This window comes from Pygocentrus nattereri, chromosome 12 (assembly GCF_015220715.1).
Source record: "Pygocentrus nattereri isolate fPygNat1 chromosome 12, fPygNat1.pri, whole genome shotgun sequence".
Taxonomy (NCBI): Eukaryota; Metazoa; Chordata; class Actinopteri; order Characiformes; family Serrasalmidae; genus Pygocentrus; species Pygocentrus nattereri.
This window is the reverse complement of record NC_051222.1, coordinates 27,952,623-27,977,000: the sequence shown is the minus strand read 5'-3', so window position 1 is coordinate 27,977,000 and position 24,378 is coordinate 27,952,623. Positions and strand designations below refer to the sequence as shown.

The window sequence follows — 24,378 nt, the reverse complement described above, 5'->3', positions numbered from 1 at the left end:
TATTCTCTCTTTCTTCTCCAGAGCACACCCCCATGGTGGACGTTCCTCCCCAACAGGGTCTTCCCTGTCAGTGCGCAGGGGCAGACAGCTGCCACAGCTTCCTGCTAAAAGCAGCAGCATAGAGCAAGGTAAGCTTTCCTTCATCATCCACTCACTCTGTCACTACAGAGACATCCCATCAGGTCAAATGCCATGCAGCTCTGCAACCACTTACAGGGACCCATGTCATAGAAAATTTAAGCCTTTGGTCCACCCATTCATGTTGAAGTAAAACGGATATCAATTACTTCATTACTCCAAACAGCATTAACATGTTTACACTACCAAGACAACCCATTTGGCCTAGAGCAGTTTAGCTACTGCATTCATGGTGAGGTGATATCAAGTATTGTTACTGCTGACAGTCTGTTATTTAGCAGAGGTGGACGAAGTGCACAAATCATGTACTCGAGTTAAAGTAGAGATACCCAAGGTAAAATACTACTCCAGTAAAAGTAGAAGTCCTTACTCTAGGCCTCAACTTGAGTAAAAGTACTAAAGTATTTACCTTCCAATGTACTTAAGTATCAAAAGTAAAAGTACTAAAAGAGTAATTCTGGCTCTGATGTAAGACTCGCTTCATGAACTCATTTCAGGTGAAAATCCTCCAGTGTCTCTCTTGGTAAACCAGTCTTTTAATAGAACGTCATTAATTAGAGACGCTGACGTCTATTAAAATTATATTAAGCACAAAACACAGAAGGCCAACAGTTTCCATCAGGGAGAACCGAGTGGCTCTGAAATCACTTTTTACACACAAGCAAAGTTTCAGTTTAAGATTACTTTGTAAATTAGTTACAAGCTGAATAAAAACTGGCTTTAAACTCAGGATCACAGATGAGCTCCTTTACTGTGTTGATCTGTAGGCGTCTGTTCATAAACATAAACTAACCCAAACTGATTTACTATAAAATGAAAGTGTTTGTATGAATTCAGAAAAAAAGAAACACGCCAGTCACGACTGCATATGTGTACGTATTTCTATATTGTGGTCTATTTACACAAAGTTAGGTTAGCTCATCATTTAGGTGACGCATGTGCTCCCAAATCTTTACACTGCTGCGCTGACGTTGAACCGTGTGCTGCACTGGGTCGGTATGACCAACAGGTCAAAACAAGCTCAGAACAAAGTGACCGCTGGGCCCTGATTGGTGCTCTGGCTTTGTGCTTCTATTGTTTTGACATGTTACGTTTTTATACACACAGAAACCAAAAGGAACGACAGATTTCTCAAAATGTAACGGAGGAAAAAGTCAGATATTAGACTCTGAAATATAGAGGAGTGAAAGTTAAAAGTCGCCCAAAATGGAAAAACTTAAGTACAGATACATGAAAAAACTACTTAAGTACAGTAACTAATTACATTTACTGAGTTACTGTCCACCACTGGTTATTAGAATGGGAAGATGTGGGGGAAATAAAAAAAAATCTGTGCTCTTCCTGGCTGTTTATCATTGCTGCATTGCTAGAGGAGAAGGACTTTCCAGCAAAGCAAATACAGGACAGCCAATCAGAACAGAGGTCATTTACATATACGTAACAAAAACAGCCTTTTAATGCTAAATAACAGAGAAGTTAGAAAAGTTAGAAAGTTGGAAGTGGTTGAATAAACATTGTGTACATTAAAAAAGTAGAATATGTCCAGCTTAATAGCTTCATGTCAGTTATTCTAGGTATTCTGTAATTTCCCTTTTCTTCCTCATTCAAGTGCCTTCATCATTTCTGTATGTCCCCTCAGTCATGTCTTTCTCTGTGTCTTTCTTATTTCTCTCTTTCATGCCATTGTCCTTTAACTCCATACTCATGAAGACCATGTCAGTAATAAACCTGAAGAGAAAGGTAACTCATTCCATGCTTTCCTGACCATACATTCACTCTTTGGCTGCATTTGCATTGCCAGGCTGAAGTGGCACAAATCTGATTTTGTGCCCTACTGTGACTCAGATCCGATGTTTTTTGGGGCTGTGTGGACACGCTAATGTGATCTTTTCAAATCTGACCTGGGTCACTTTCATATGTGGTCCTATCTGATACGTATCCAATTCATAGACATGCGACCTTAGTGTGACGCTCAGATTAGAATTCATGTGCTTTTTTCCCCAGTGCATGTGCGCCATCATTTAGAGGTACCATGGCAGCAGCGCCGAACAGAAGTTAAACCCTGTAAATAGTAGAAAAGCAACACATCTCACTATTTTCGCCTTTGTCCTGCTCTAATAATGAAGCTGAGAGATGTTCAGAGTAAATTATAACAGCGAAGCTCATTCTGACCGTTAGTCTGTTTGCTGATGATAGATAGATGTGAATCATTCACGTGGCATTACTGAGCCGGATGCGTGCATGAGTGTCATTTCATGATGCCTGTTCGTTCTCATTAATGACAGATTGTCATTAATAGTGTGAACCAGCCTGTCAGAGAGATCGGATTTGAGCAAAAAATCTGATTTGAGCAATGAGGCTTGTAATGTGAATGTAGCTGTTGTGCCTTAAATCATCCCTTATTTTTGACTGTTAGATATACTTGTTCATTTTTATATAACAGACATCTGATATACAAGCACAAGGTCCTTTTGGTCCTTAGTTTTGTTTGTGAACTCGAGTTTTTTTTATTGTCTCAAATCCTGTCCTATCTGTCTGTCTGTCTGTCTGTCTTTCAGCTTTGGCGGTAGAGGAGCGAGCCCGTCAGTTGAGTCAGATGCGATTGCCCTCCTATCGGCCAGGATCCTCCGCCAGCACTGGCCACGACCAAGAGATGGTGCTCAAGAACAAGAGAGACGTGAGTCAGCCTGTATCGCTGTTACACAACATTCTTTTAGAGTGTTTTAGCTGGTTGAACCAGCACTGCATTACCTCCACTTATACAATCAACCTACAACCTGCAAAGCACCTTTTGTCTGACTCACTGAAAGGTTATATTGCTCAATACCTCTAATAATACAAGAGCATGAAGCAAGCCTGCTTTGTTCTTGTGAAATAAAGTGCATTTTGCTATACAGTACAATCAGACAGATTCTTTTGGCTGTTACAAAATTTTGAAGCAGGCACATTTTGGCAATTAAGTACCAGTCTGAAAATATTATTATTTTAGATTATCAATAGAAAGACATTAGTACAAAAACACATATATAGTGTCTGTAGAAATAGTGCTGATGTGGTTTTTTTTAACTATACAAGCTTTACATTTCAGAACAGCTAAATAAGATTTTTTAAAAAAGATTTTTTTTTAATTTTGTGATTAGATAATTACATAATCAACTGGAAAAGCAAAGTTGATGAACAAGCTTTAAATTGGCTTGACAAAAAGCCGTTGATATGAAATCCTACGTGGTTGCTAGGCCTTTAAAGTGTCATTCCATGTGGTTGATAGAGTGTTGCTAGTCTGTTGCTATGTCATCCCAGGTGGTTGCTAAGGTAGTAGCTAAGGTGTTAGTAGAGAGTTGCTATCATATCCCTTCTTCTAGATGTGTCGGCTCATACTCAACATTTTAGTGTCAGTATCTCAGAAAAGGACGAGTGGTATTGTGCCATCTCTACAAAAATATAAAGGGTGTTTTTCTTTGTGCAAACTAAATTCAAATCATATCCTTTAGTTATAAACACAGATGTGGTGTGGATTCAAAGTATAGAATCTGCACTTTTTGGTAGAGTTTCTCAACTTGTTTCAATGAGCTATGAGGGAAGAATAATTAAACAAAGTGCAAGAAGTGTTTTTTCAGCGTGAATACAGCATTGGACTAAAACAGTGACACTGGGATAGTTTTGGGATAATAACAATAATGATATTAATACTACGACTGCTGCTACTACTACTACTAATAATCATAGTACTAAGAAGAATGCCTTTGTTTTATTGTAGATTTATAGGAGGAGCTGTGATAACATGTCTGCGCGGTCGTCAGACAGCGATGTGAGTGATGTGTCGGCCATCTCCAGAGCCAGCAGTGCCTCACGCCTCAGCAGCGCCAGCTACATGTCTGTCCAATCAGAGAGACCACACGGACGCATCAGGTTGGAAGCTTTCACACCACTACACAAAGTGTGTTACTCTGAGGGAGTCTTAGGCCACCTGAGAAATTTTAAAACCATTTATCTGGGTTTAAGCTTTTATTTCTTGGAAAAATACTAACATTAGAATAAATACAGATAAACATTATTGCATTAAATTATTGTCATTTTATATCTGTTAGCTTGAAGGGCTAGTATTCTTTCCATTGATTTTCAGATTAAAAGAGCTTCAAAACATACCATCTCTCCACTAATAATGTCCATGCAGTCCATATATGGAAACTGTGAAATCACTGGCTGCTTCTCAATTGTGTAGTACACACTAATACTATACAGTATATATGGCGTACTAATCTTAATAGTATGAGCTCAACAGGTTAGTACACGAAATCTTAACATAGTACACTTTTTTTTATTAACATAAAGTGACAAACCATTGCTATGACAACGCACATCATAGCAAGCTAGACTAGGCTAACAAATTAATATGCATTCACAAACAAATTTCTTACAGAAATGCTAACAAATGAAAACATTAGTAAGTATAGCACATTTTTTATAGAATATTTTACAAATTTGGGATGAATTCACATTTATACCCCATTTCTGGTCCTAAATAAACTACCACCGCAACTGCTGTTGCGTCACCGTCCGCCATTTATTCAGAATTTTCCAGACGTAAGAAGCTCCTCCTTTGCTGTTTCCCATTGGATTGTGGGACAATAGTGTCCATCATTACAATACTCAAAAATCGACTTGCATTGTGGATTTTTGAGTATACTCAACTTTGACTTGCAGTGACTGTTTTGGTGAATGCATTTACAAATATCTGCCTATTCAGCCTAGAGCAGTGTAGCCCTTCCACATTCACACTGAAGTTGTAAAAAGTATTTCAGCCTGGGCTGCTTTTGTAATACAGGGCAGCAAATCAGAACAAAGCTCATTTACATGTATTTTAAAGGCACAGTAACAAAAGCAGTCTATTTTTAAAAGCAGTTTATTTTTAAGAGAAGTTTAAAATGATATGTGACTGACTTTGGTATGTAAAGATTTGTGTAAAATGCAGGACATGGACCTTTTAACCATTTCCTAACCTCCTCTCAAGGCCATTAAACCAAAAATCTGGAACTTTAAAAAGGGGAGCTTTTTCTGTATTCATATTTATTTAACTGTATTTATTCTAATGTTTGTCATTTTACAAGGAAAAGCATACACTATATGTCCAAAAGTTTGTAGACACCTGTTCCTCCAGTGTTTCTTCTGAAATCAGGTGTATTAATAGAGAGTTTGCTCCCCTCTGCTCTCTCTGCTCAGCCTCCACTCTTCTGAGAAGGCTTTACATTATATTAGAACATGGCTGTGGGGATTTGATTGCATTCAGCCACAAGAGCATTAGTAAGGTCAGGCACTTATGTTGGATGATTCGTTCTGGATCACTCCAGCTCAACCAGAGATATTGGATGGAGCTCCATTACTCCAGAAAAAACAGATCAACTGCTCCACAGCCCAATGCTCCCCTCTAGCTGACAGTTGGCAGTGGCCTTGGTGACCATAGAGTCATGTGTGGCAGTTTTAGAGTGTCCTGTTCTGTATGTGAGTAACTGAATGCGTATGTGAAGGAGCTGAATTAAATATAACTAAAGAGGTGTCTGGATACTTGCAGCCCAGATAAATAGTTTTAAACATTGTTCTTTACTGGCCTAAGACCTGTGCACAGCACTGTGGCCTAGGACACATACATATATATCCTCCTGAGAATATATATTTCATCTTTCCTGATAATAATCTAAAAACCTGAGGGCATTCAAGCTTGTCAAGCTTCAGATAGCTGGAAATAAATTACTACCACAGTAATCACTCAGCATTCAAGCTGTGGGTGTGGCTCTTCAGGCTGAAGCAGTGGTCCCTTTCCCCTCTCTTTCTTTTTTGCATTTTCTTCTGTCATATGCATGCTTCTCGTCTTCTTTCTTCTGTCTTCTGCATGGTGCATGTGTCTCGCCTGCATGCTCCTTCTTTCTTCTCGCATTGATGGCCAAAGATCAAAGTCTCTGGAGAGTTGCAAAGGGGAGGAGAAAAAAGAGAGGCGTATCTCGTGGGGTGTCAGCAGCCCAGAGCAGAGAAGGAGTCTGGGAAAGAGACGCTTCTCAGAAGAGCTGAAGCGCCGGCGCCACACTGTGGCCGGAGATGAAGATGTCAGGTAACGGCCAATGTAGTGCTGATCCGAACCTGCACTCTATACCCAATAAGCTGCTCTGAGGGGCAGCTACTGTAAACTATAGTATTCCCCTCACTTACAATTTCCCAAATATGTTTTCATCAGCCATTTCAACTGTTATCAGCCATACAAAGACGTCACCCAATGTAAAAAAGGAAAAACATGCTGTTGATTTATCAACGAATAGGCTAAAAACATTATCAGCTGCTACAAAAACAACATTGATTTGTCAAAATTCCTGCATAATTAACGTGTTGAGCTTTAAACAAAGTCACTCAAAGTGGTTTGATTTGAAAAGGTTCATTGTAGAGAAACTTACCCACTCAGGTTTCTTTGCAGAGATGATAAAAACCAGGGGTTGTGATGTCCACAACACCAATATAGCCATTTTATTTGCTATCTTAAATATATTTTGAATCTACGCGTGTCTTCTGAGTTTTTATAAGTAATGTATATTATGGTAAAATAGTGATAAAAAAAGAAAAAAAAAATTGGGGGGTACTATTCTGCCTTGGAATGCCTTGCAAGTATCCCTCCACCATCAATGTATTTTCAAAATGCCTTTTATTCCCAAACTTTATTTTAAAACTATTGCAAAACATACAGACAAGTGAAGAGGCCACTTGATCTGAGGTGCTTTTTATCAAATGCATCCAGATACTCTCTTACAGTAGCTTTAGTGAGCTGCTATAGGATCAGCTGTGCTTTTAAAAGCTATTATATGAAGGAAAACGGGAAAAGCAGCTAAATCAGTCTCAGACCAACAATAACAAACTGAACTTTCTTGAGTTGATGGGGATTCAAAACAGAGAAACACAGTGAGGCACAAAGGGACTCGCAGCCTCCTCAGAGTGTCACTGCATAGCTATTAAAAGTATTACGCAGTCCAGACAGACCCCCATATAGCCCCGCTGCTGTGGACGCCAACTAGAGCATTATGAGTCTCTGGAGCCTGCAGCCCCTGACACACTTTCACAGAGTCCGCTTAAAAGATTCTGCTGCTTCGTTTTGTTTCAAATGGTGTCCTCTGGCCAGACATCCGATTTCAGCACTCCACAAATCACCCGTGTTTGTTGTTCCTCTAGGGTCTGATCTACTGAAAGTCATTAGTATGTGAGTTATTTCTTGGCTTGCAAAGCTCATAGCGCAACCAGTGCCCAGACTCCAGACTTGGTTCAGTATAATAAGTGACCATGTTACACAAATTGTATTGGTAGTAACTGTTTCATAATAATAATTTGGGACTTTTTTTTTCTTATTTCTTATTATTTCACACTTTCAAAAGAAAATGGTTTTAGAAAAGGCAACAGTGAACACATTTAAAGAACAATTTGAGCATAAATCGTTCTTTGCATGGACAAATGATTCTTCTCTATGATGGAAAATCATTAAAAATGGTTTTAGCACTAAAAAGGGTTCCGTCTACTAATCTACTAATTCTTTTTGACTATTTAAAAAGGTCAAACAATAAAAACGGACTTAAATAAAAAAAAAAATACAATTTATTTTAAACTTTTCTGAAATGCTTCATTGTAAAAAAAAATTTAGAAAGCCTTTTTAAAACAAATTATGCATAAAATAGTATATAATGTACTTTGAGACAATTTTTAAGCAAGTGAACAATTTGTAATGAAGTGAAAATGTACTATTTTACTAATTTAATAATAAATGCAAGATTTTAGAAAAGAAGAAAACATTTTAGAAAATATTAGTTCGAAATAATACATTTTCATCCTGACTTTTAGCTTATCTGCTTAAGAATTAACAGTTTACTTTAGAAGCTAATCACTTTAGAAATTAGAAGTAATTTGTAGTTTACTTTGTGTAAGACAGAGCAGTGACAGATTTCAAGTGTGCATCATCATATAAACTGCCAACTAACCACTGCTAATATATCAAAAAGTTACATGCATATTGCATATTTTAAATGGGGTAATTGTGACAGCTTTAATAGCCAAGTTATAACACCATCAAACTGCAGATTCATCCACTAACAAGCCAAATGTAATCAAAGTTAAAATCGAGACAACCTTCCTGCTCTGACAATGGATTTCCCTTCTCTATTCCTGCATGAGCTGCACAAATCAGCCACTGATCTTTTCACTTTCATCTGTTGTAAACCTGAATATATTTCCCTTTGCTCCAGCAATCACTGGAAAACATGCTGCACTGAATTTACTCTGTTTGAACGTGAGCATCAGTTCCTGGAAATGTAATAAATGAAGGCTGGTTTGTAGCTTGTGTTCAGTACCATAGTGTAGAACTTCCAGCCAAAACAATTTCCACATTTAAATCAAGTGATTTCAGTGCTTCTCTTTGTTCACCATGTATCTCCATTCTGTGCACGTGTTTGCATGTCCTGTGTGTATATCATTGTGTGCTGTGTTTTCTGTGTCATGTGTAATGCGTGTATGTCTTTTAGAGCCCTCCTTGCATGCCTCCGGTCATATCTTCAGTGTTTGGACCCCGTTTCAGCACCTGTTCCCCTTCCACCCAGCATTAGCCCTCTAGCAGCCCGACCTTCTCTTACCCCTCTGCGTTTTGGAGAAGAGAGGCCCACCTCCTCTCTCCCCCTGCCCACCACAAGTGCACCCTTCCCTGGGCAGGAGAATGCTGTGACCGGCCCGGTAGCTGGTGAAGAGAGCATGTTCAGGCAATCTTGCAGCACCTTAACTCCCTCAGAGGGTGCAGGCACACGCCAACTCCTCCAGAGCCCCAGAGGGCACCAGAGAGCTTTGGTTTACTGCTGCCTTAAGGAAGACAAATGTGAATGACTGTGGAAAATTAGCAGTTAGCATCCTTTTGTTTTGACATAAAGCAGAGTTTCATGTTGGCTACAGCACAGGACAAACTGACCAAAGTACTGCTTACTTATTTCTGTTACATCAAATGTCATTTGAAACAAAAAGAACCACATCAATAGCTCTCTCCAGAATTATTGGCACCCTTTGTAAAGATGAGCTGAGAAGGCTTTGTTGGTTATCAGCTTGATGCTGTCATGAAAATATGAAAGTCATCTAACCTTAAAAGAGGTCAAATCTATTATTCAAAGAAAAGATGCAAAGAAAACACATGACCACAATTATTGGCACCACTATGTGTATTCTGTGCAGATCCTTCTCCACCAAATCTACTACTAATGCTGCCTCCATACCAGAAAACTGTTTGGAATGCTTGCAAAAATTAAGCCTTAACTGTTGTCAAGTCACAAACATAAGCGCCTAGTTTTCACTCTCACCTAGAGTTCACTATACTGTTAGAACGTCAAAGAAACTTTCTGTGATCAGAAATCTAACTGGACACTTAAGGTCATGCAAAAAAAAGGACCCAGTGCAGTGAAGCATGGTGGTGGAAGTGTAATGTTCTGGTTCTGTTTTAATTCCAGAGACACTGGAAATCTTCTTAGGACTCATGTCTTCACGGACTCAGATTTTAGGTCGTCTAGCTGCCTCTGCCAGCAGGCTAAGATTGGCTCAGGGCTGAAACTTCCCAGCAAAGCAATGGTGGAAGACCAAAATGGCCATTCTTGTTTTCTGACCTAAACTCCATTAAAAACTGTGGGCTGAGTAGAACAGGGGGTTCTTCTAAGAAACAAGAACAAGATATTTTATGGTAGAATGGTCTCAGATCTTTTTTTATATCATTGTTGTAGAAAGAAAACCTCGTATCTCCATTTTTGTCTTTAATCAGTTTTTGGCATAATTTGAAAATACTTGACCCTTTACATTGTGTATAAATTTCATGATGAATGGACCAAAAGAAATGGATCAAAATGACTTGGCAACAATTCTGTGGTTCCACTAACTTACGTTAAAAGTGAAGCAGGTTTTTTCTTTCTCCTGTAAAGTTACCACCTTAAGGAGATATAAGGTTTTCTTCCATTAACAGCAATTATTGTTATTACACGTCAGTCAGCATCACAAGAGAAGACTCTGTCTTGGCAAAAGCCACACTAAAGTATTAATGCAGAGGCAGAAGCTGTGGTTCATGTGTTTTTTTCTTAGAGGTGTTGTACCTGCTCAAATTTCTTTCATATTTCTTTCATTGTTTCATAGCCTTTCTTGCAATTTTTACTATGGTTCCAATAAAGTCAGAGGACTCTGTGTACAAGTCTTATTATGACATGTTATACAAATGGATTGGGCCAAAATGTAAGCACTCACAGACTTTGCCAAAGTGATTGTTATCTCAAAGACAATGATAGTGCTTCATCTCATCATGATAAACCCTTAAAATTCTGCCCTCTGGTCAGCGTCTCTGAGCTTTACTATGTAGGCTTAACTTTGAACCATACTTCCTCCAGTCGGCAGGTGCGGACCTCTGCAGGCCGCAGCATGCTGAAGAGCACGAGCGTAAGTGGTGACATCAATGCATCTGAGCGTACAGATGGCAGCCAATCAGACACGGCGCTGGGCACGGTGGGCAGTGGCAGCAAGAAACGTCGTGCCAGCCTCAACGCCCGCTTTGTGGCCATCGTGGGTAACCGTCGCAGCAGGAGCACCTCCCAGATCAGTCCAACGGGTCAGTGGTCACTCTTTCAGTGTCCTTTCAGCATTGCTAAGTAGGGATGCTGTGGATGATTATTTCTATGTTCAATTTATCTGTTAGCTGTTATTCAGATAACCGACTAATCAAACTCTTATGACTTCTGCGCTTCCTCTCACTTTGCCTCATCACAGCATCACCTTCATTCAGAGCTCCATTAATGCGTATGGAGTGATTTCCTAGTTTATGGTGCAAAACAATAGAAGCTAAATCATCGTTTACACTTTCTAACACTAGTGTGGGGCCTGAGTGATATGTTTTGACCAATATAATATAATATAGTGAAAAATGAAGCAGACACCAATAGTTTTAGTTAAACTGTGCTTTTCTGACTGAGATAATTAAGTTGTGAACTCCAAATTGTCAAATTTGATTGCCAGTTTAATTATTTAATTAATTGTTAAATTTCTTAAAATCAAACAAAATAAAAACATGAGTGGTGGGAATAGAGGGAGGGTCATCAGAAAGAGCAAGGATAATTATGCTCATGGACTCTCAAGACGCAGGTGGCTGTGGCATCACTGGGATCAAACTTACAAACCCTGATGATGAAGCAAATGCTTCACTCCATTGCTTGAACAGTTTTTCTATTCTTTTACTAAGTGCAGGAAAATGCCTCCTAATCATTGTCTGTGGTAATCATATGCTACAGATATAGAAGATGATAATATGGTTGGATACTGGCTGCTGTGTTCCTGTAAAGAAGCATCCCAGGAAAAGTTCCTTGGGAAACTAAATATGGCACTTCTACTGCACAAATTCCCGACCCTGGTCTTGGAGTACCTCCTGTACCCCCCACATTGTTTGATTGCACTGCTCCAAGGACTGTTTCGGCACATTCTTTTAGAGTGTGGACCTTAGGTCTTATTCCTTATGCATATTTTTTTTTTAATTCTGTTAAAATAATATTTTCTGAAATATTTTCTTTTGGGGCTGTATACCCAAAGGTTTTAGAAACGCTGCAGACAAAGGTCCAACCCCAATCAAACCTGACCAGTGTTCCCTTTGATAAAAGCACCTGTGGCCATTTCATGGCCTTTTTAGAAACGAGGACTGACTCGCCATCATTCACCAGAAGAAAGCTTTGTGAGGAGGGGAGGGTGAGGTACAGAGGGTTGGTACTTGCACTGCTGCACTTGTTCTCTTTGAAGCCAACATAAAAGCACATTAGAGAACTCTGCGGCCTGGAGCGAGACTCTGCTCTGTTCTCTCCTGCCTTTCTAAGCACACAGATTCAGGCTAAAGAGATGGAGCCTTTGTTTCTGGCAAGTGGGGAGTGAGCTGTTAGCCTTGCACTGCTGACTCATACACACAGCAGCTGTGAAATTACATTAATATTTGCAGCTTGCACTGTTATTTAAAGCACTTTTTATGATGAAGGTTTTGGGGTAGTGCTTGTTGACTGGTTTAATAAGCTGTTTTGCAGTATTACAGTTGCCTAAAAGCTAATACAAATGTATGGAACAGCATCACAGTACTAAATGCTGTAACTTGTATTGCAGACAAAATCACAGTACTACACTCAGAATCGCTTACCTTCTGTTAAATATGGTCCACCACTAAAATAACACCTGGTCAAAGGTGTTCCTATGGTAGTCTCCATTTATGGATGGGGTTGAAGAGGGCTGATGAACTGTGCAGCAACAGATGGGCTACAGTCATAAACTGTAAACCTACAAAGTGCATCTATATGACAGGCATTTGCGATATAATGGCCGATAAGTGTAGGTATAAGTTTGGTGGTTAAAACAGTGTTTCATTTTTGTTAGTATTTTTTACAGATATCTGTAAAGGCAATCACATGTCCATGAACTTCAATGAACTTTTTTTAGACTGTTGTATTTATTGGCTGTCCCATGTGTCTGTCTTCAGAGGCATCTAATAAGAAGTCAAAAGGAGGTGGGACGACAATCCAGCGGAGTCAGGAGACGGGCATGGCCGTGGAGTTGCAGCGCAACATGAGCCGGCAACCTAGTCGTGAGTCCAACAACGGCAGCATGACCAGCTACAACTCTGAGGGAAGGTGAGCCACTTTATTCTTTAATACCTTATTTTTATGTTTTTAGATTGTAAACACATTAAATGATTATAACTTAAAACCACTTAAAGATCTAAAGATCTGCTGTACTCACTCTCATAACTACATAATGTACATATTAGTTTCCTTGTAGTTACAGAATCATTTATAGCAGTTACTGAATCATCTGTTGTAGCTACTGACTTATTCATAGTAATTGATGAATAAATTCAAGTACTGAATTACTTGTAGTAATTAATGGATCATTTACAGTAGTTAATGAATCATTTAAAAAAAGTTATTGAATCAATCAAAGTAGTTGCTCAGACATTCATAGTTGATACTGAATAGTTCTTAGTCATTACTGAATCATTTAGGGTAGTTACTGAATCATTCATAGTAGTTACTAAATAATACATAGTAGTTACTGCATCATTTAAAGTAGTTACTGAATCATTTAGAGCAGTTATGAATCATTAGTAGTACTGACCAGTTGAGTAGTAGAAGTTATTGAGTCGTTTTGGAGTAGTTACTAAATAATTTCTAGTATTTACAAAATAATTTCTAGTAGTTACTAAATCACCAGTAGTAGTCACTGAATACTTTAGTTACTGAATCATTCATAGTTGTTACTAAATTATTCATAGTCGATACTAAGTCATTCATAGTTACTGAATAGTTGAAGTATGTTGACATACTTTGGTTTGAGACGTTGGTGTCTCTCTAGTATTAAGTGCAATATACAAACAATGTGCAAATCATTTACAGACAATATACAATATACAAAGTATACATGGTATACAAGCAACACTTATGGACATGTGATTAACAGACAATTCACAATATACAAGCAATATACTGATTATGTAGGGACAAGCAGTATACATAAATGTGTGGTAGTGCAAACAACAGTAATCTACGTCATGCATAAGAATGAAATTGTTGTGCACGATGGTAGGAGTCTGAAGCAGGGTGTAATAACTATCTAGTGAAAAAACATAGAAGTAGCTATGGCCGGCAGATGAGATTGATGGTATGAAGAAAGAAACTGCTACTGTGCCTGGCACTTATCATTCATAATAGCTACAGAATCATTCATAGTAGTTACTGCTTCATTTAGAGTAGCTACTGAATTGTTTAAAGTAGTTACTGCATCATTTAGAGCAGTTACTGAATTACTTAGTGTAGTTACTGCATCATTAAGAGTAGTTACTGCATCATTAAGAGTAGTTAGTGCATCGTTTAGAGTAGTTAGTGTATCATTTAGAGTAGTTACTGCATCATTAAAAGAGTAGTTAGTGCAACATTTGGAGTAGTTAGTGTATCATTTAGAGTAGTTAGTGTATCATTTAGAGTAGTTAGTGTATCATTTAGAGTAGTTAGTGTATCATTTAGAGTAGTTACTGCATCATTAAGAGTAGTTAGTGTATCATTTAGAGTAGTTACTGCATCATTAAAAGAGTAGTTAGTGTATCATTTAGAGTAGTTAGTGTATCATTTCGAGTAGTTAGTGTATCATTTGAGTAGTTAGTGTATCATTTAGAGTAGTTGCTTATATTGTTTTACTTTATTGCTACTTCTTGTGATGTACTTTTAAGAATGTAACTTCTACAGACTCCAGCTGAATGAATGAGATTTCAGTCTTGGTTGGGTATTGCAGTACAAATAAGTATTTAATATATGATATACATGAAGCATCTGTCCACATTGTGCATCATCTATTGCACAGGCTATGTTTGCACCAATTTATACAAGCACTGTTTTTATCCAGAAATAGTTTCAGCCCTGTGCGTTGCCGTGGAAACCTAGCTGTCAGTCAAATGTTTGCACTGTGGCTAAACAGAGCCCATAAAATGTCTCGTCAATTTTCTTTGACATTTGTTTAATTACGGTGAAGCGGCTCAGTGCCCGCCGTTCTTTTTTACAGAGCCACTGTGATTGGGGAAAGGGCTGGAGAGAGAAAAGGTGCAATGTGGTAGCATTCCTCAAAAAAAACAGCATTATAATGGTTTGCAGCAGTGCTTGTGGTCAGAGCAGTTCACCACAGGGTTGTATGATGCCCCTTACTGTGGGCAGCCATGAATAGGACTGCACAATGTATTGGTTTTAGTTGGTATTTTGTACTGGCTTTTAATCACAATGCAATCCAACAAAAGTCACTTATTTTGGTCAAAATAATGCAGGACGGTGATTGCAAGACATATCACAGCACTAGCATTTTGTCCATGTGATGTGATATTTTTTTTATCTGTATGTTTTATTTGTTGTTTTGTTTTGCACAGTCCCATCTTCCCGGCTGTGAGAGTGGAGACTCAGTTCAGTGACTTCCTGGATGGACTGGGTCCCGCCCAGCTGGTTGGCCGACAAACCCTAGCCACGCCCTCTATTGGTCAGTTACACCACTCTATATGTTTCTGTCCTGGTCTGACACTTTCTTTTATGTATCTCTTTTGCATTCACTGGAATGAATGTGTTCACCAGTATGTGAAGCAGTAATGATCAAGATATTTTTCCTCAAATTTCATTTTGTATTTTAGATGTAAAGAACAATTTCATGTTCTAGGTCAGTGGTCCACAAAATCTCCACATTATAAAGTAGTGTGCAGATGTCTTAGGCATCTGTGAAAATGATATTTAAAGCTATTTATATAGGCAGTAAACATCTATATGTTAAAAAAATAGCACTAGAACAAATACAAATAACCAATGCTACTTTTAGTGTTTCACTATGTTAGCTAAGCGATTTCCAAAGCTCTCCTCAAGGAAGTCCAGTATTTACTGTTACCATCCAAAACCTAATAACAAATCCTTCATTAAATGATCAAATCCAAGTAATAAATGGAGTGCAGCAGGACCCAAACCTGTGCTTTACATTTATTCTAATGTTATTTAGCGTTTTTACAGGCAGGAATAAACTTACAGCCAAAATGAATGAGACGCCTGGGAGCTCTGTACAGTATTGTATGCTGGGCATTGCCTCAGAAATTTAGTCAAAAAATCATAAATGTCTATGAAATAAAATTTTAAATAATTGTTTTTTCAAACATTTTTGAAATGTATTGAATCCTTGGTTAATTTGAATTTTTGGGATTACAAGGTAACATGGCCTTTTATACACAGTGTCCTTGAGAACCTCTAGACTTAAGTTTGTTAGCATTAGCATAGTTACCTATAGAGTCCTTAACCAGTCGTTGTCATGATGTTTTATTTTGCACCGTAACTTCAGATCAGATAAAATAATGAGGCTTAAGACAAATATTAGGAGTGTAGGCTCATAACAACACACCGTTCAGTGATTATGTCTGAAAAAATAATCACTGATAATGCCTGACAAATACTTGTAATGGATCATTAACATATAGCCGTATGCAAAAGTTTGAACACCCTCTGTCAAATTATATTTTGTTTTGTTGAGTTTCCATGAACATCAGTTAACACCCTAAAATTTGCACATTGTACATTAGTTTTTTTTCTTTTTTTCAAATATGTTAAATTCTTCAATAAATCACTTAGAAAATCATCAGACTGAGTATTTGACCAAGGGCGTCAAACTTTTAAGTTGACTGTATTATAGACTATTAAAGACAGTATCTCTTAGGAAGCCTTTTTCATGCATAACAAGCTCATGGTGGAGGTTGTGCCTGTTGGAAATGAACAAGACTTCTACATTTTTATATTCACAAGTCATTATTTGTGATCCACCAAACCAAGGAAAGAAAGAGCTGTTGTACAGAATTGCACATGGAAGAGATCATAGTTTTTGAGAAGGTTCTTGAGCATCATCTACATACTCTGTCTCTCTTGTTCTCCTTGCTGTGACCGGCGTAACCACACTGTGCAGGGGACATCCAGATTGGCATGGTAAACAAGAAGGGCCGGCTGGAGGTGGAGGTGATCCGTGCCCGGGGCCTTGTCCAAAAAACAGGATCCAAATCACTCCCTGGTCAGTCCATCAAACCTCTTTGCTACACTCACCTACATTTCACCTCAACCCGCATAATATGAATAACACACACAGACACACACACACACACACACACACACACACACACATCTAGCAACCATACAATACCATAACAACCTAGCAACTACTGAAGATACTATTGCAACTGCCTACCAACACCCTAGCAGCCTCCTGAAACACCATATCAACTACCTAGCTATCACTTGAGGTACCCTACCAGCCACTTACCAACACCCTAACAACTGTCTGCAATACCCTAACAAGCTCTTAACAACAACCTAGCAACTAGCCAGAATGCAATAGAAACCAACTAGCAACACCCTTGCAGGCACCTGGAATACTACAGCAACTACAGTTTAATCGAGACGACAAATATAACCCCTTTCATTTAAAATAATCCAAAGCAATCACATAAACACTATTAACCGTTCAGTACTATATAAATGTTAAGTTAAACAACTGCATTAACTTTTCAACATTATAAGGTGACTTTAATTTTGCAGCTGGAGCTTAATGGAATGGAGACCTGGTGAATCCTTGTATGGAAAACAGTTTGGAAAAATAAAAAGAGAAATAAAAAAAAACAAAGAACACAAAGGCAAACAGCACTGGAAAAACACGTAAAAGATAAACAGCCAAGGGGAAAGACATAAGGATAATTAATGAATTATGCAGGACAGCGAACAGAGGAAAACAACATGCAGACTGAAGAAACACCTAAGAACAATGATAAAAAGGCAAGATTATAAGATAAACACAGGTGAGGGGAATGACAAGGGGGGAGAACTATGGAGGAACGAGGGAGAAGAGAGCGGTTTGTTGTGGAACTTTGCAAGGTGATAATAATGTAAGCCATGGTGCATGTTGTGACTGTTGTAGTAATAAAGTAGACCTACATTTTCCAAGTTAAGGTTCTCAGGCTCAGTTTTCCTCAAAGTAATAGTTCTCTAAGAAAGTGTTCTACCTGATCACAAAAAGGTGCATGCTAGAGTATGAAGTATGCTAAAATGCTTATACCTGGAACTTTTACCCTTTAAAAGGTATATTTGTTCTTCTTTCAGCTCCTTATGTTAAGGTGTACCTGCTGGACAATGGGGCGTATGTAGCCAAAAAGAAAACGAAGATAGCACGGAAAACGCTCGAACCACTGTACCAGCAGACCCTTCAGTTTGAAGAGAGTCCGCAGGGTAAAGTGTTACAGGTGGGTTGCAGGGCTTTTCAGCTTTGTGTTTCATAATTAAACAGATGAAGTGAATAATGTTGATTATTTTGTGGCAATAGTGCAGATCCATTTCTACAATACACCGATCAGACATAACAGTATGACCATCTCTGTGAGGGTCCATGGGGGTCCTGACCACTGAAAAACAGGGTGAAGAGGGCTTACAAAGTCTGCAGAGAAACAGTTGGACTACAGTCTGTAATTGTAGAACTACAGAGTGGACCTATACAGTAAGTGGAGCTGATAAAATGGACAATAAGTGTAGAAACAAGGAGGTGCTCATAACGTTATGCCTGATCAGTGTATATTACACAGGAAGCAAACGGGCAGTTCTAGAAGTTGACATGTTGAATGGGTAGGCGTGAGGAACTGAGTGACTGAGTGACAGATTTTTGCCAGGCAACTAAGTCTGAGCATCTCCGAAATGGGTTGCTCCCAGTCAGCAGTGGTCAGCACCTTCTGACAGTGGTCCGAGGAGGGTCAAAGAATAAGCCGGCAACAGGATGTTGGGCGCCCAAAGCATATCGATGTGCAAGGACAAAGCCTAACTCTTTTGGTCTGAACTGACAGAAGGGCTACTGTGGAACAGAATTTTATTTAATGATGCTTATGGGAGAAATGTGTCACAACTCACAGTATGTTGCATATGAAGCATAGTTACAGACCAGTCATGCTAACCCCTTCAGTGGGCACATGGTGTCAGAACTGGAGCTTGGGCCAATGGATGAAGGTTGTCTGGTCCGATGAGTTATGTTTTTCTTTTACATCCCATGGGTGGCCGGGTACATGGAAGTGGAAGTGATGGCAGTGGGATGCACAGTGTGAAGAAGACAAGCTGGTGGAGGGAATGTGATGCTCTGTGCATTAATTGTGCATTAAAATGTACAGAATTGCATTCATGTACTTATTTTCATTTCAACAAAGCGTAATATTGAACGGGGCAGCCAAATGTTTGCATACTTGGTCAGTCAACTTTCATTTAGCTGCTTAAAAACTGAACTGTGTGCTACAGTTTTTCCATTAGGTTGAACAGCTGTAAAGCTTTTTTCAAAAGAATGAATTTGAGGGCAGGGCATAGGTATGAGAGTTGGACTTATCAGAGATTAGTCTTTTTTTTTTGTCTTCCTTGTTTATTAGGTGATTGTCTGGGGAGACTATGGACGAATGGACCACAAATCCTTCATGGGAGTAGCACAAATCCTGTTGGAAGAGCTGGACCTGGCCAGCAACGTGATTGGCTGGTACAAACTGTTTCCACTCTCCTCTTTAGTAGACCCCACGCTTGCCTCGCTGACTCGCCGTGCTTCCCAGTCATCTCTGGACAGTTCATCAGGGCCTGCAGGGGTTCGATCATAAAGGACGAACGTACAAAGCACAGTCCATACTACCAGAGAGAGAGAGAGAGAGAGAGAGAGAGAGAGAGAGAGACCGACAGGACAACAATCAGAGGCAGACAGAAAATGCGATGAAAAAAAAAGCTTTGATGAAATCTGACAATCACTCCTGTCGCTTATATTGGGTTCGTATTGTTTCTTTTCCTCTCGTGTGCGTGTATAAGACGAGACCTGAGACCTGTACGTTCTGCCAGTTTTGTCCACGACAAAGTAGTCGGTTTGTTTGTTCTTTTCTTATTGTTTTCTTGCTCACGGTATGTCACACAAGAATTAGGGCTGTTGAACTGCAGTACTCCATGGGAAGCACTAATTTAGCGTGACTCGGAGAACGTACGGTGATCAAAGCAGGGTGATTTTCAATCAAATCCACGCTAAAGAAATGTACGTTAGCTAGTTTTTAACAGAGCATCAGAATGTATCGACCCCAAAAAAAAAAAAAAAAAAGCAAACCACAATGACGACCTCCGACCAAGGGATTGTGGGGTTTTTGTAGAGACCCACCATGTACCCTGTTTGAAAAAGGAGAACAGTTAGAAGTCAAACAGACCTTTCAAGGAGGTCGTCCAGGCGTGCAAGGGCCTATCTTGGTGCCTAAACCTCGAGGACCCCAAACTGCGGTCCGCATTTCTGTCGAAAGTTCTTGTTTTTCAGTATGTTTACCACGACTGACGGAGGCCACGAGCTCCTCAAACGTTTCCTCTTTGTCTTATTCTTTCAGCGGATTCTTTTTCATACCTCTGGCACACGAATTTTTATGAGGTTTGTGTCGTCTAATGTACTGTATGCATGGTGAAAATGATGCCGAGAATAAGAAAAAAAAAAAAAGACTGGAAGAAAAGTGTCTGCAAAAAAAGACACTTTTTGATCACACGTTCACTTTAAGCTCTTTTATTTAATTTTTTCTCTTAATTCACGTGACACTTGTCATAGTTTCCTGTCACACCATGATTAGTACAGTGAGCGTTACGACTGACAATTACGTCATCCACCCTGTCACTTAAGCCATTCCCAGCGATCTGCGCTAGTGCACTAAAGCCTCAGTTGCAGCTGTTGTTTTGATCTATGAATGCTTACAAAGCCATTGGCCAAAGTCTTCGCAGTTCCAAGAAGGAACAGAAGTTTGAACGTTTCTGGTGAAATGACATGAAATTACAAGTGGAAACTAGTTAAACGTCCTCTACAGGGAGCACACTTAGAAATTGTCTGCAGACTGTAGTTGCACAACTTCTGTTCATTTGCTGATGTTAACACGTTAGAAATTAAACATCAAATATAAGATATGCCATAAGTTTTGCACAAGCCACATTTTATCTTATACTTTTTTTCTAACATATTAAATTCAGCAGATAAACAGTCAAAATGTGCAGACCTGTGCTCTCTGTAGAGGATTTGCACTTATTTTCACATCAACAAAACATGTAATTTTGTCAGATTTGGCAAATTACTGTAACTTAATCATGCTCTCATGTCTAACAAAGACTGAGAGGTGGAGGGGGACCAGCACAGTATCATGTGCATTATGCTAAATGGCCACCGCTAGCTTTCGTTTGTGCTAGCATCATTTGAATTTCTGAACCAGCCCTTCATGCTGGTGTTTGCCAATTCCAGTCCTGCAACACACAGTTCTGTGTTCTTTTTCCTTCTAGAGCTCAGCCGAGTCGTCTCCACCTACGGTGCAGGTGGGCCTTCGGACTGCGTTTAGAGAACCTTGGTTTACGCCATTTCTAAAATGCTCCGTCTTTTTGTATAACAAGAGCTCTTCTTTGTATGTTAATGAGCAAAAGTCCTTTTGCAAATGCAATTGCAAAATTTGCAAGGATAGACAGCGAGTCGTTCTTCATGCTATCTTCAAAATGTGCAAACTTAAAGGTTTTCCTTCTTGGGGTCAGTGCCAACAGCTAGCATGTAGCGTGTTTTTGCTGCTGTGAGAAAACCTTACATGTTCATAACAGACGTCTTTCCAGCATTAGGAACATAAAAAATATTCCAACATTACTCCACCTAATCTCTCTCACTCTCTTAGGCAAGAAACGTACTTCACATGAAGTACATGAACGCAAATGCAAACATGGTTTCACGCCCTGTTGTTTTCTAAAATTCACCGCACATTTACTGCCTACGCTTAGAGTGACGCCGCAAGACACACTACAGCCAGTAGGACAGCTGTGTAGTACCACCTGCCTGCTTTCATCTGGTCAACACTCACGCCAGACCCACAGTTTGACAAGTCTGTCCCAGAAGTGATTTGCTTGTATAAACAGTGAAAATAAGTGAATACAGAGAACATAGTTTTACACAATTTAATACACAGTTACTGTTCATGAACTGAACTGAACAGATTTGAAAAAATGTGAAACATAAAGCGTGGCATGTGCAAAAGTTTAACATATTGGAGAGAAAAAAATATGTATACACACACACACACACACACACACACACACACACACACACACACACACATATATATATATATATATAATATGTATATCGCTGCTGTTCAGAAGAAACTCGTATCTCCATTTTTGTTTTTTTTTTTCAGTTTTTGACATACTTTGAAAATGCCTGTTGCTCTTTACATTGTATGTAAATTTCACAGTGAATGGACCAAAAGAAACAGCTCAGAATGGCTTGGAAAAAACTCTGGTTCCATTGACTTGTGTTAAAAGTAAAGTAGGTTTTTTCCTTCTCCTGTAAACGTATGGTTTTGGAGATTGGAGACAAGTTTTTTTCCAACAGCAGTATATACACTATACACTATATTGTCAAAAGTACTTGCTATGCCCCTCAGCATCCGCTGACCCCACTCTGTCATTTTACTGTAGTTGCTGTCATTCCCAATCACTTCCACTTTGTTATAATACCACTGACAGTTGACTGTGGAATATTTAGCAGTGAGGAAATTTCACGACTGGACTTGTTGCACAGGTGGCGTCCGATCACGGTACCACACTGGAATTCACTGAGCTCCTGAGAGCGACCCATTCTCTCACTAATGTCTGTAGAAGCAGTCTGCTGGCCTAGGGGCACAGCTTTATACACCTGTGGCCATGGAAGTGACTGGAACACCTGAATTCATTGATTTGGATGGGTGAGTGAAAACTTTTGGCAATATAGTGTATGTCACTCTTAAAAATCATTGTTTTTCAAGAGTTCTTTAGTAAAGAAAAGGTTTTTTGCAATTTGCAATTTTCCAGTTCTTCAGATTGATGGACTGCATTCTAATGCACTGTAGACGGTTCCATATAGCACCAAAAAGGGTTCTACTGTTGAAGATAGCATAGCAATACAAGTACCCTTTTTGTTGCGATTTAAAACTCTTTTCAAAAAGGTTCTACATAGTACCATCTACAGCACATTGTCCATCAATCTGAAGAACATTTCACAATGCAAAGAACCATTTAAACATACAAAGAGTTCTTAGAGTGTTCATGGTTCTATATAGAACCATTTTCTTTACTAAAGAACCCTTGAAGCACCATCTTTTTAAAGAGTATGTTCCCTCCAGTATGTTAAACTCCACAAATAAACATTAATTCTGCATTAAAATTTGTCATATTTTAGTTTGTTCCTCTAAAGGATGTGTTCACTTATGTTTGCTTGACCAGGGCTCCAAAAACTGAATGGAACCTTATTGCCTCTTCAGTCGAACAGAGCAAGTAAAACAGCATACAGTCCTCAGCATGTAAGCGGCTGTGGATGTTAGAAGAACAGTAGATTTTGTTTTGATTCACCCCCTTGAGTACCGAGTATTTTAACGAACACAATTATGTAAGAATGCACTGTGTGTTTACACAGACAGGCAGTACATTTGCTGTGCATCCTGGGAGTCGTCATTTGCAATAGCATAATGGCATTGAGTATGTTTCTGGTCTAAGTCATGAAAGTGTCCTACATGTTACACATAACGATTACTAATAGAGTTCAACAGCTGCCCATTGGCTTGTAGCGTTAGTTAGATTCGAGTCTCTTGGTTTTTTTTCAACACACAGAAAAAGTACAGGAAAACATTTTATACACGTGATTAGTCCTTTAAAGGGACTTCCATTGTACATAATTCAGTCATTCAGTGTACTTACATGCACCAAATATTTTGATCATAATCAAATTTCTGTAGTTATCTCATTATTCAGACGATCGTGTGAACAGCATACTTCGATTTCTAAGACCGGAGTAAGGTCTAGAAATCCGATTAAGAAATCTGATAAAGAGAGCTGGATTTTAGCTTAGTTATCAGACTTCTCGGTGCATGTGAACTCTTACTCTGATTTCTTTCGGATTTTTCAGTCTGCGCATGTGAGACAGGCGGTGGTTCTGGAAATAAGCGAGCAATAAGCAAATCACTTTTGGAGCGAAGCTGAAACCAACTCTACATGCTTAATGAAATGAAGGATTTAAATAATCTTCTAGATGATGTATGTTCATATTTTCCATTTCGCAATGATTTAAAAAAAAACTTTCAAAACTTTCAAAATTTGAGTTTCATGTTATGTTACGTCTCGTCTTCTTCTCGTCTTCTTCTGATTCTACTGTCTGATTCATGTAAACCTGGAGTTTCCCCATCATCTGATTACTCCTCTGCATGTAAACTTGTCGGTCAGATTGCTGACAAAATCGGATTTTCTGTAGTTGTTAAACGCACTCGGTGTCTCGGGCATCAGACCAACCCTTTTATGTAAAACCTAAAATTTTTCAGATGTCTGGTTCCTGTCACCACCATTGTGAACAATTCGGAGTTTCTCTAGAACAGAACATATCAAACCACTCTGAGTGTCTTTGCTTGCATCATAATAATTTAATGAGGCATATCTTTTGAAAAATTGGTGCAAGTTGCAAAAAGTGGGTTTACCAGCCATAGCTGCTCTATTTCATTCCATGAAATCAGCCCTTCTTTAATAGTAATCCTATGAGATCAGGTTCTTCAAGAAGTACTTCATCTTACTGTTAGCCTTGTAATTGTAAAACATGAAGCATACATTG

The 24,378-nt window shown here is 38.9% G+C and overlaps 1 protein-coding gene across 20 annotated transcripts in view; it reads left to right on the top strand.

Annotated features, from left to right (window-relative positions):
• rims1b (regulating synaptic membrane exocytosis 1b) overlaps nt 1–19,845 on the top strand; it is a 105,340-nt gene extending 85,495 nt beyond the window's left edge. For 16 of the 20 annotated variants that reach the window (XM_037543700.1, XM_037543699.1, XM_037543697.1 and 13 more), the window contains 10 exons: nt 22–128; nt 1,849–1,878; nt 2,697–2,815; nt 3,896–4,047; nt 10,563–10,780; nt 12,677–12,827; nt 15,104–15,210; nt 16,663–16,764; nt 17,847–17,986; nt 19,145–19,845. In XM_037543700.1, coding sequence (XP_037399597.1) covers nt 22–128; nt 1,849–1,878; nt 2,697–2,815; nt 3,896–4,047; nt 10,563–10,780; nt 12,677–12,827; nt 15,104–15,210; nt 16,663–16,764; nt 17,847–17,986; nt 19,145–19,363 — 1,345 coding nt within the window. In that variant the 3' untranslated portion in view covers nt 19,364–19,845. Of the gene's footprint in view, nt 1–21; nt 129–1,848; nt 1,879–2,696; nt 2,816–3,895; nt 4,048–6,082; nt 6,242–10,562; nt 10,781–12,676; nt 12,828–15,103; nt 15,211–16,662; nt 16,765–17,846; nt 17,987–19,144 lie in introns of all 20 variants that reach the window. The other 4 variants (XM_037543712.1, XM_037543708.1, XM_037543698.1 and 1 more) reach the window with 2 other exon arrangements.
• The last annotated feature ends 4,533 nt before the right edge of the window (nt 19,846–24,378 follow it).